We start from the raw sequence: 12,038 nt of genomic DNA, 5'->3' as shown, positions 1-12,038 counted from the left end.
ACAAACACCTGTGGCTGCCGGATGCGAGGGGCAGTGACCCATGGAGGAGCCCAAGGGGAACTGAAAGTCCCAGCAGGTTGTGAGCTGCCACCCTCCTGTCCCTTCACCTGAATCACAAACTATTCCAGGGAAGAGGCTTTTTCCTAGAGCAGCATGCAAGGATGGCGCTGTCTCCCTCTGAGCACCACGGAGGATCAGCAGCTGAGTGCCTGACAGGAGCAAATTTGGGCTCCTCTTGGAAAGAGCAACTGAGGCTTCCAGGAAAGCCAAACCCTTCCCAGCAGCAGCTGCGAGGCGGAACTCGAAAGTGAAACCTCGAGTGCTGAAAGAAATGAAACACTCGCGGTTGGCAGCAGCGAGCGGGAGATGCCGCTGGGAGCTGGCAGGGCTGTCCCTCCCCTCCTGCCAGCAGCTCCTGTTAGCAGAATCCCAGATTAATTCCCAGCAGGGAATTAATTTCTCCTGGGAAAACACGGGACTGAAAGGAAAAGTGGGATTTCTTCAGCTGTGAGAGTCCTCAATAGTATCAACAAGGCAGATGCTTGTTGGGTCAATACATGAACTTTCCACCCCCCTCAGCTGCCCGTGGGCCGTGCCAGCTTGCAACCCACTGGACCGTGGGAGGGATGCCCAAGAAGTGAGTTTTTGCCTTTAATTCAAAAACCGAGAAGTTTTACATAAAACATAACTGTTCTGCCTGGGCCAGAAAAATGTGCTCCCAGTTCACAGCTTTTAAAAAACACTTTTCAGATGCCGATTTCCCCATCTCTTTATTCCAGAAGGTGCAGGTGGGTTTTGGCTCCAAATGCCCTGGCAGCAGGAGCAGGACCCCCACATTTCCCACGGGCACTGCCTGCCCTGGGCTCAGCTGCAGCCTCGCACCCAGACGGGACCAAAGGAGCCGCTGAGAGCAGCAGGAACCTGCGGGCTCCCCGGCGACCCCCGCGCTGCTTCCCCCGCGGGCTCGGGGCTCGCTGCGCTCACGCAGGAGGAAGCGGTGAGTTCCCTGGAGCGCTGCTCCTTCTCGCAGCTCATGTGCCCCGTTTGCCAGGGGGTCGCACAGCCAGAGCTGGTGCAGCGACGGCACCGGGCTGTCCCCGCACCGGGCTGTCCCCGCACCGGGCCGTCCCCGCACCGGGCCGTCCCCGCACCGGGCTGTCCCCGCACCGGGCCGTCCCGCGGGCGGGGACCGGGGCCGCTGTTCTGCCGCGGCAGCTGCTGAGGGGACTGAGGCGCTTTTCAGCCCCGTGAACAAAGGAACAATCGCGGGGGCCCCCCCGGGCCATTGTTCGCCGCCGGCTCGGGGACAACGGGCGCCTTCACGGGCCGGGCCGGGCGGACAAAGGCTCCGCAGAGCCCGGGGCAGCGGGGTCTGGCCGGACAATCTCCCATTGAGCCGGGCCCGGCCCCCCCGCCGCCCCCACAAAGCTGCCGCTTGTCTCCCGCTCCCCGTGGAACAGGGGCTCGCGTGGAAGGAGCGATCGCTCCCGGCCCCGGGATGTCCGTGCCCCGGCAGCCCCCAGAGTGTCCCGGGACCCCCGAGACGGAGCCGCGGCCCCCGGGGCCGTTCTCGGGGCCCGGCTGCCTCCGCGGCCCCCGGACCCAGCGCCCACGGGTCGGCAACGCCGCCGGCGCTTCCGCCTTTCTGGGAATCGGAACCTCTGCCGGGGGAGCGGCAGCCCCGATCCCGGTGCTGATCCCGGTGCTGATCCCGGTGCTAGTCCCGATCCCCATCCCGCCGGCCCCGCTTACCATGGTGAGGGCAGCGGCTCCGGGGCGGCCGCCGGTGCGGAGCGGCGCGGCGGGGAAGCGGCTCTGGGGCGGGCGCGGCCGCGGCTCCTTTCATAGCCCCGGGACCCGCCCGCCCCCGAGGGCCGGGCCGGACCCTCCCCGGGGCTCAGCCCTCCGCCCCGCCCGGCCGCGGCGAGCCGGGCCCGGGGATGCTGCCGGACAGTCCCGGGGATGCTGCCGGACAGTCCTTCGGATGCTGCCGGGACAGTCCCGGGGATGCTGCCGGACAGTCCTTCGGATGCTGCCGGGACAGTCCCGGGGATGCTGCCGGACAGTCCTTCGGATGCTGCCGGATAGTCCCGGGGATGCTGCCGGGACAGTCCCGGGGATGCTGCCGGGGCCACGGGCCGGGGGGCAGCAGCGCTCCGAGAACGGCGGCAGCTCGGACCGGCTCCTTCCCTGCTAGGGACACATCACTCCAGTGCTGGGTATGACGCTTACTCAATATTTATTTCAACTTCCCCCCTAGGCTCTACTTTACCCCTCTGCTTTCCTTTATTTCCTTGTCCGTTTCCCTCCTTTAACGTTTCCATCTTTTTTATGTATCATTTCTGTCTGCTTATGTGTCGTTTCTGGCTTCCTCTTATGGCTCTTGATCTCAACTCCTTTTCTCCTTCTCCTCCCCATTCTCAGTGGTGGTTTTTGTGTTTTCACTGCTGAAGAGGCGGTCTGGGAAGGGAAAAGGAAAACTTAAGCCAAGTCCTAGAACTCAGCAGTTGGGCACAAGAAAGGCTCCCTTACCCTCACCGAGAATCTCTCGCTCCCGGCACGGCCTGCGGGAGCAGCCCCGGGGGCTGCGGGCACAGCGCCCTGCCAGGACCCTCCCCGAGCCCCGGGAGCGGCGGGGCAGGGCCGGGCTGCCGGTGACACCGACCGGGCCAGCCTGCAGGGGACACTCGGGGAGCGCGGCTATCTCTAAGCTGGGAGCACAGCTGAAGCAGTCCTGGACTTCACCAAGATTTGAATTCAATACTTGCGAGGAAATGGGTTCTGTGGGAATTCTTAGGTGCTGCTGATGTGCAGCAACAACAGGAGAGTGGGGATTTTTCCCATTTCTGGGTGCAGAGGTGTGAATGACAAGCACCTTCACGTGAAGAAGCCATCTCGTCTTTGTGGCCTTTGTTCAGCTCTGCAATGAAGCTTTTGCTCACGTTATCTAAGGCCTGAAAGAGATGAAATTCTTAATAAAAGCCCCAGAAATGCAGCTACATACCCAACATTTTCCTGTTTTCTTTTGCTGTCTGCTATCATTACCAAATCCTTTCCTGCTGTAAAACTGCATTTCTGCAGTACTACTAGCTGGAGTATCCCAGCTGGGATAACAGCTACTCACAGAGGCTGCCAGAGCTCCTCCTCCCCCAGCAGCCCCCTTACCGCAATGATGCTGTTCTGAGCAGCTTCACTGGGAACAAGCTTCGCCTTCTCCAGAGCTTTTTCAAAATTCAGGATTGCAGACCGGTAATCTTTCAGTTTCACTGGAACAGACAAGGATACCAGCTAGTTTTGCCCAGGATCAGGAGAACAATAAGAAGAAATCAAGCTAGTCTTGGCTTGATTTGAGCAGTTGCTTTGGCTGTTAAATCCTAGAGATGTTTTCAGACAAGCTTCTCCACCCTGAGAGCAAAACCTGTGCCTGCATGTTTACCTTGTGCCTGTGCCACCAGCACGGTGGCATGGAGCTGCCACTCCACATCTCCCTCTTCATCTGCTGACTCCAGGGACATCTGGCCATACTCTTGGGCTACTTCAGCTTTATCCAGCTCGAGGTAGCACCACCCAATTTCATGGAACAGCCAGGCCCTCTCCAAGCTGGATAGGGTCAGTGGGATCTTCTCCTCCCAGCTTCAAGCAGAGTAAGACAGACAAACCTTTACCAAACTTCACTGGGGACAGTTACAGCTCAAACACTGATTTGATAGCAAAGGGTTGAGGTGTGAAAATTTCCCCAGGCCTGGCTGCCGTGAGAACACACAAGTGGAAAACCAACACCTGGGTCACTCCAAGCCCCTGATGCCTTTGCTGCTGGGCTGTACATACGTGTTGATGGCCTGCTGGAACTTGCCAGTTCGGGCGTACACGTGGCCGATGTTGTCCAGGGCCCGGGACATGGCTTCGGTCAGAAAGCTGAGACAGGGAGACAAAGGGATTGTGGCACTGACATCGTCCTGTTCCTCACTCGCTCTGCATTTCTTCAGCCTCGTGGTCCCTTTGGTGTTCCCCATGCCCTCAGAAAAGTGTTGGGAAGTAAAGGGCCCAGGTCAGGCTGAAAGTCATGAAATCAAGGTTGATTTTTGATTTCATCTACAGCTCTGGCAGCTGACCCCATGAGACATAGGGGAAATGGTTTAGCTTTGCCTTTGATTAGTATTAATTTTAATGCAAAACTGACAGTCCTTGGGAAAGTCTTTCCACTTTTTTTGCCTCTGTTTTTCCCTTTGTGTCCCTGACACTTATGGATGATTTCTGTCTTTCAAAGCAAAGAGCCAAAAAGGTGCCTGCAATGTGTCTGACCCTGTGCTTGGACCAAGCTTTGCTCCATGCGACAGGCAGCTCTTTCTGCAATAACAAACCCTGTGGGCTTTAATTCTTTTTCTTAATTATCCTCATTCTCATCTTCAGAAGCAGCTTTGCCTGCCTTTACCTTAGAGACAGAAAGCTTTGTGCGGGGAGCATAGGATGGGACTCGTGAATCACAGACCGGTTCGGGTGGGAAGGGACCGTAAGGATCCGAGCTCAAAGCCCCGTCACGGGGTCATTAACGCGAGTCATTAATGAGTCATTAGCAGCGTCCCCAGCTGCGGCCGCCCGAGGGCGCAGCCCGCCCGTCCCCGCCGCTCCTTTTCCTAAACCAACATTCATTTCCAAAAGGGTTTTTGAAAATGAGAAATTGTGGCTGCAGCTCTCTAGCTACAAAGCGAGGCACACAGATTTCCCAGGCATTGTCCTAGGGAAGGTTGTGAGATGATTAGAGAAAAGAATGAGGAACAAATCTTATTTTCACTTGTTGTACTTGTTGTGAACACGTGGGATGTGTTTTGAAGATTTGTTCACTAAAGGGTGATTTCTTAATTAGCTAATAATGATAGGTGTTTTAAATTCAAGGATTAATCTAGTATGTATTGGACTGTCTGCAAGGGCGATGAGTTTCTGAATAAGTATAGTATAGTATAGTATAATAAAACAATTTATCAGCATTCTAGAATCATGGAGACAATGCTAATTATCCCCACACTGGGGATGCCCTACTACAATAAGAAACAACCACTCAGTGATGTTTGAAAAGCTCAGTGACTACTGCAAAACATGAATCACTTAAAGCCATGATTTCTGCTATGCTTTGCAAACTCTTGCTAAATCTAAGACTACATTTTGCTCCCTGTGGTTCAGCTGGAAGAGCCGTGTGTGCTGCAGACAGGTAAGTGCACCTGGAAGAGACCTTTATTTCCAGCCATGCTTAATAGTCTCTATGAAAAGAAGTTTAAGACAAAATGTAGCAGAAAACTGGAGCAATTTCAACCCAGGTCTTCCTGAGAAGAAAGTACCTGCTCAAGATTAAAGTGCTGAAACTGGGACTTGTGTTCTTTTGCTTTGCTACAGAAGAGGTTCTGATGTGTCCTGTGCTGTGGGCCCTTAAAAATCTGATTCAGGCACCTTGTTTTGAAATAGTGAAGATAAAAAGTCACCACAGACCCCAATACTCAGGCAGAGCTGAATGTGTAACGCTATTAAACCCCCCAGGTGAGAATTACATTACCTAATGCTAAAACACCCCCACAGAGGCATTTTCCCCTTTCTCCACCCACCTGAACTTCCCAGAACTTACTGCTGCCTGGCACAATCCAGATCCATCTTGTGGCTGCGCAGAGCTGCCTCCATCTGTCCCAGTGCCAACTGTGCATTCCCAATGCAGCTGTGGAGGTTCCCAATCAGTTCATTCTTGTTGGGAACTTCATCCTCTGACCACGCTTGTATCTTTTTCAGCAAACGCTCAGCTTTCCTGCAGCTCTCCTCAGCAGAACCTCTGGCCAGTGCTGGGGACAGGGAGCAGAGACATTGAGAAGTTGTGAATTCCCCATCCCTGGGAGTATTCCAGACCAGGCTGGATGGGGCTTGGAGCAACCTGGGATAGTGGAAGGTGTCCCTGTCCATGGTAGGAGGGATGGAACGGGATGAACTTCAAGGTTCCTTCCAACCTGTGGGAGCCCAGGGCTTCCCTCTGGCTCTGTCCAGAGGTCAGGACAGAGGGTCAGGAACCCCCCTGGACAGAGCCCCCAGAGACATTGGCTGTGATCTCTGTCCATGGAAAAGAGTTTTCAATCTTACAGGAAGAATCACAAGCTCTGAGTGTTTGATAGAAGTAATAATTAGATGTGGCACAGGTGCAAAAGTAAAATTTTAGGATTCTAGATGAGGGGTCCAAAGGGGACAAGATGGAGGAAATTGGGTGTGCCTTGTCCTTTTTCTCCTTCTTCATGCCCTCCATGTCTCACTGTGGTCTTGGCATTTTTCTGTTGGTTCAGGCTGGGGACACACTGTCCAACGTAGGTGACAGATATTGGCACGTTCTTGTAAATCCAGCCCAGGGAGTTTCTGGTGTATAATGTCTGTAACATCCCACTGAGGGATGTTACATTGGCACGTTATTGTAAACATAGCACAGGTAGTTTGTGGTATATAATGTTTGTAACATATACCAGAAACTGGGGACTGGGTTTAGGCTGGGGACACACTGTTCAACCTAGGCGACAGATATTGGCACGTTATTGTAAATATAGCACAGGTAGTTTCTGGTGTATAATATTGTAAATATAGCACAGGGAGTTTCTGGTATTTAATGTTTGTAACATCCCACTGAGGGCAGAGCCCCACACGCTGCCCTGCAGGACAGAGCTGGGCAGGGCAGCAGAACATGTTAGAGATAAACCAGAATAAACAACTTTGAAAACCAACACAGACGAATTATGGTTTCTTCTATGGCAACAGGGCAGAAAGACAGAGACTTTCTACAATCTTGGAATCATCAATACCTCAGATTCTGACACCAACCCAAACCCTCTCGGGATTCTGTGATACTTGGGAATTGAGACCTGGTGAAGTGTCAAACCCTCAGGCAGAGCTCAGGAATAGCTCGAGCTCTCCAGAGCAGTGGGAGGCACTCAGCTTTTGCAGCCAGGAACCTACAGAGCTCGATGTCCTCCATATCCTTTGCGATGGCCCTGGCAATGTCGGCTGGTTTCTCCTTCCTGCCGCGCGCCCGGCGCTGCCGCAGGAGCTTGCGCTCGTACACCCGCGCGTAAATCGGCTTCTGCTGCTGCCAGAAATCCCGCCGCTGGTTCAGGTAGGAGATGCCACTCAAAACCAGGTCCATGACTTTCATCCCCTGCCTTGTGCTGCTCTGCATCAAGTCTGGAAATAAGAGAAGGTAGAACCCAAGTGAGAATCAACAGAGCTGAGCTGCAGCTCAGTGGGGAATTCATTTGGAACGTTTTTCTGTTCTGACACAGTCAGTCCTGGAAATGAAAGTGTCCCGTGCTCCCCAGAGTTGAGATGATGGGGCAGCTAAAAAAAAAATCTGTTACTCTTGTAGTTCAGTGAGCTGAGCTGGTGTTCCAGCCTCATATCTGCTGATTAAAGCCAGGACGGGGCCCAGTAAGTGGGGCCAGCTGTGCTGAGCACCTGTCCTCTGGGACAGAACACCTGTATGGCACATCTGTATTGACAGAGCATTTTGAGCAGTGCTGTGGATCAGGCTGGCAGATGGAAACTGAGAGGGCTTTTACCTGCAAACCAGACCGCCCACATGTATAATTAGTGCTGGCAACACTGTAAAACCTGTGAGTAAACCAAATCTTAATCACTTCTTTATTTCAGGGTGAAAAGTGCCCTAGAAATACAAATTAAGGAGCATCACCTTTGTGCCTTTTTCTAAAATAAGACTGTTGTCCCATTCCTGCATCTTGACCTTAACAGCATTTATAACAAAGGCACAGAAGAGTCACAGCCCCATGAGCAGATATCTGTGTCCCCACCACTGTGAGCACCATGTGCTATGTGAGCTCTGGTACAACTAACGAAGAGTCACATGGATTTAAAAGAAGAAAATAAATAAAGAAGAAAAAAAAGGGGTGAAAAAAAATAGAATCTGCTGAGAAGGAGAAACACCTTCATCCTTGAGCAATTTCTCCAGGTATGCCTTGTCAGCATAAAGCTGTCCCAGAAGCTGTTGCTCTGTTTTTGGACTCTTCTTCTTTGTCTGTTTTTGATCCTTTTGATCCTTTGGTTTGTTTTGCTGTTTCTGGCTGGCTTTTTTGCTCTGCAGCTAGAAAAAAAAACAAAAGGAGATGGGGGACTTCAGTGGGGAACACTGGAATGAGAATTCTGCTTATACTCCATATAAGACATCTTTTTAAAATAAAAGCAGAAAGTGTCTCACCAGCTGCTTTGGCCATGAGCAACTGAAATTCTGCAGCCAGTTGTGCTCCCTGGGGACCACAAGGGTATTACAGAAAGGGTAAGAACTAGTTCTGGCTTCTCAGAGGAATAAGACACTACTGCAACGGAGCATCCAAAAGTGAAGCAATAAAGAAAGTGTCCATTATGAAAACTGTGACCTTTAAACATCAGGTAAACCCAAAGTCAATACTGGAGCTCACTGTGCACTCTTTGACCTCTGGGGTGTTACTCATTAGATGGGTGGCTGGCATACCCCAGAGATGGGCTGGAGGAGAAATGCCAGGTTTTGTTCCTGCATGGTGGCTCTTCCTGCCCTTCTGCCTTCCCCTTTAAATTCTGGGTGCCTTGAGCCAGACCTGCATTAGAAGCAGGTGACAAATACTCTCATGACAGGCCAGTGTGTTTTAAAGCTCAAGAGACCCTTCAGCAGGCCCCCTGCTCCCACAGCCGTGTCCCTGCAGGGACTGTCACTCCTCTGGTGCCCATTTCAGCATTCCAACAACTCCAGAAGTTGTCCAGCAAGAGCCCCGTGCTGTACCTCTGCCTGCCTGCTCACAAAGCACAGCTCCTCCTTGCCCTCCAGCTTCACCGAGGATGGATCTGCAGACACAGAGGGGTCAGTGTTAGTGCTGCCAGTAAAATGCCCAAAAAAGGTGCCAAGCCCAAAACGTTCCGTTTCACCCCAACGTTTTCTAATCCTTTCCCATGGAATAGGGGGTGTTGGTGTGTTCTGGGAGCAGGGAATGCAGCTTGTCCACCAGCTCCTCTTGGGGTTTCAATTCACACAGCACCGGGGGCTGCTGTTGCAATATTCCTACAGACAGGGTACATCCTGCATGGAAACTGAAGGAGAAGGATGCAGGTTCTTCTAGGGGATCACAGCTGGAGCATGAGATGGAAGGAAAGGTATTTTAAAGGTTTGTGCACTCATTAGGGCAAAAGGCCCATTGTGTTTTCAGTTGACCCCAGTACCACCATGCACCCTGGGAAGGAAGAGAGAGGAACAGTTCTTTGTTTGGTCTGAGGGAAGGACAGAGCTTCTGAGCTGCTGCAGAATTCCCTTTGGCAGCCCTGGGGCCCAGACCAGCAGCACAAACACAGGCAGGTCACAGGGGCAGGTGTTCCCATCCATGCAGGGGAGGCAGAGCCAGGGAAGCAGCCTGGGGATGTACCCTGTTCATGTGTGTGCATTTCCCAACTGTTCAAACATCCAGATCCACGCTGGCTTGTTTTTATGTTTCCCTGCATCTCACAGCTACTGACTGATTGAAAAGAAGAGTTTTCTACTTTTTTAATTCATTTTTGTGCCTGCAGCCTAGGGGATCCAAAGGTGGTTAGAGCTCTTGCCTCGGGATATTGAGCTGGGAAGATTTCAGCTGGAGCTGTGATAATATCTCAGCATTGTGCTAAGCTCAGGAAGCAGCAGGAATGGAGGAAAGCAAGCCAGATTTGGAAAGCTTCCCTGTTTTTTAAATAACTATCCTATATGAAAGTGCTGCAGGCTCTGGTGCCACTGGCACGTGTTAAACCCTGGCACTGGGGGAGGGCTGAAGTTTTGAAATTTTGGAGAGGGAGGCCCTGGCCTACCTGGGAATCTGTGTAGGGTGTGAGAGGGGCGTGCCAGGTGCTGGGCAGGGACAGGCTCCAACCCACCCCACAGGTTTGGCAGCCCCAGAGGAGCCCTGCACACGTGTTCCACTCACATGTCAGCAGTGGCAGCCCCAGGTGAGGTGTGTCCGTGCCCCACAGTCGGACACGTCCTGTCCATGCCTGCTGGCACGGCTGAGAGAAAAACTAAGTGAAAAGAGTTTTCTGTTTGTTTTAAAGCCCACGAGGTCCTTGGCCTTTCTTGTCTCTCCAGGACCTGCTCAGTGATCTGAGCCAGGAGTGGTGAAAGCAGAGCTGGTTGCAAGAGTCAACAGTTTCACTGCTCTTTTGCAATGAAAACTGGAGGAGAGTCAGGATTTCAGGAGGCCAGTCTGAGGTAGCGTGGCATATTGCATTCCAAGCTTGGAATACAGGGATAAAGGTCTCAAAATGGATTCTGTAATTAGTGCTGGAGGTAGATCATAGAATCATGAAATCCCAGAATGGTTTAGATAGGAAGGGACTTTAGAGCTCATGCAGTTCCATCCCCTAGAATTGCACCTCCCATGGGCAGGGACATCTTCCACTATCCCAGGGTGCTCCAAGCCCTTCCAGCCTGGCCCTGGACACTTCCAGGGATGGGGCAGCCACAGCTTCTCTGGGCAACCTCTGCCAGGGCCTCCCCACCTTCACAGGGGAGAATTCCTCCCCAACATCTCATCCATCTCTGCCCTCTGGCAGAGGGAAGCCATTCCCCTTTGTCCTGGCACTCCAGGCCCTTGTAAATAGTGTCTCCAACTTCCCTCTCAGCTCCCCTCATGTACTGAGCTGCTCTCATCTAATCTCTCATGGATGAGATGAGCTGCTCTGGTCCGTATTCTCTGGAAAGTTTCCATGATGATTTTGGAAACTGGAGTGTGGGAATTTACCTACACAACTCAAGGGATCAGGTCCTGTGTGTGAACAGGTGTTCAGGGGAGAAAGAAAGAACAAAAGGAAAAAAGAGCAGGGCTGGCTCTTTGTGGGGCTGCCTGGATTTGTCTGCCACAAAGAACACGAGGCCAGAAGCAGAGAGAGGCTCTGCTCTGGGGCTCTTGGGTCACTTGCAGAGCTGATTTGCCATCAGCCGTGCCCTGAACAGCATTGTCCAGGCTCATGGGGGTCAGAAAGCGACACTTCTTACTCCCAATGCAGTTGATAATGGCCTCCTCAGCCTTGTTGATGCCCAGCTGGAACTTCTGCAGGTCGGGGCGGAGCCTTCGGCCTCGGTGGTAAAACACCAGCGCGAACTCAAAGTCCCCCATGGTGTACAGCGTCTCTGCTTTCTGGTAAAGCCCCTAAAACCACATTTGGGGAAAGAAATTGATAAAATGAGGGGAAATTTTGCTGGATCTCAAGTAACTCCTGTCAGGCACGCGTATAACAACTTGCCTCTGTTAAAGGCCAGACCTGGAGGTGCCCGAGCACCTCAACAGCTCTGAGAGCAGCAGAAATCTCAGGAGTGACTGGAGTTTCCTCACAGCTCTGCCCCAGACCCTGCAGGGTCTCACAGATCCAGGCCAGCTCTCGGCCATCCCCCTCCTCCCCCTTCAGCTGGTTACCTCAGAGAACGTATTGTCAATTTGGAGCGAGGCTTCAGCATCTTTCAAGGAGTTTTCGGTGTCTCCAAGTTTCAGAAAGCACTTGGAGCGGGTGATAAGGCAGTGCTTGTCTCCTGCTCTCAGCTTCAGTGCCTGGAACCACAGACACAGACACGTCACCAGTGCTGGACATGTCACCACACACGGAAATGTCACCTGTGCTGCCTCAACGCCACAAACACACAAGCGTAGGTATTCGATGCCACGGTTCCCACGTGGATCTTGATGATGGATGAGGATAAAACCACAAGGATTTTACTGAAGAGTTTTCTCTCGTTTTTGCGCTGCAGGCGCTGCCCTGTCCCTGCACTGCCCCGTGCAGGGTCACCCCCCGTGCCGAGCCCTCCCGGGGACACGTCCCTCGGTGTCCCCGCCTCTTGCGGGTCCCCCCGCCTGAACCGAACCGCATCCCCGCCGCTGCCCCCGGTGCCCGCGGCGCCCTCACGTCATTGAAGCAGCCCAGAGCTTTGTCGTGCTGGCCGCGCCGGGCCAGGGTCGTGCCCTCGGTCATGAGGCTCCCGAAGGAGACCACGGGCAGCTCCTCGCCCGCCATGGCTGCGCGGCGCC

General features: G+C 53.1%; 2 protein-coding genes across 2 annotated transcripts in view; both read right to left on the bottom strand.

The window, feature by feature from the left end:
• CNP (2',3'-cyclic nucleotide 3' phosphodiesterase) overlaps positions 1 to 2,324 on the bottom strand; it is a 6,739-nt gene extending 4,415 nt beyond the window's left edge. The window contains 3 exon segments of the mRNA XM_021532891.4: positions 1,753 to 1,779; positions 1,782 to 2,190; positions 2,233 to 2,324. Coding sequence (XP_021388566.3) covers positions 1,753 to 1,779; positions 1,782 to 2,190; positions 2,233 to 2,324 — 528 coding nt within the window.
• On the bottom strand, positions 2,218 to 12,038 carry ODAD4 (outer dynein arm docking complex subunit 4). The gene is made up of 12 exons (XM_021532977.4): positions 11,917 to 12,038; positions 11,433 to 11,564; positions 11,015 to 11,168; positions 8,783 to 8,844; positions 7,954 to 8,110; positions 6,973 to 7,197; positions 5,615 to 5,822; positions 3,829 to 3,915; positions 3,437 to 3,633; positions 3,166 to 3,266; positions 2,876 to 2,954; positions 2,218 to 2,460 (listed from the first exon to the last, which is right to left on the bottom strand). The coding sequence occupies exons 1-12, from the start codon at positions 12,022 to 12,024 to the stop codon at positions 2,390 to 2,392; spliced, it is 1,581 nt and encodes a 526-aa protein (XP_021388652.2). The 5' UTR covers positions 12,025 to 12,038; the 3' UTR covers positions 2,218 to 2,389.

The sequence above is a fragment of the Lonchura striata genome, chromosome 27 (genome assembly GCF_050655825.1).
Source record: "Lonchura striata isolate lonStrDom1 chromosome 27, ASM5065582v1, whole genome shotgun sequence".
Taxonomy (NCBI): Eukaryota; Metazoa; Chordata; class Aves; order Passeriformes; family Estrildidae; genus Lonchura; species Lonchura striata.
The sequence above is the reverse complement of the archived record's forward strand: the minus strand, read 5'-3'. Positions and strand labels throughout refer to the sequence as shown.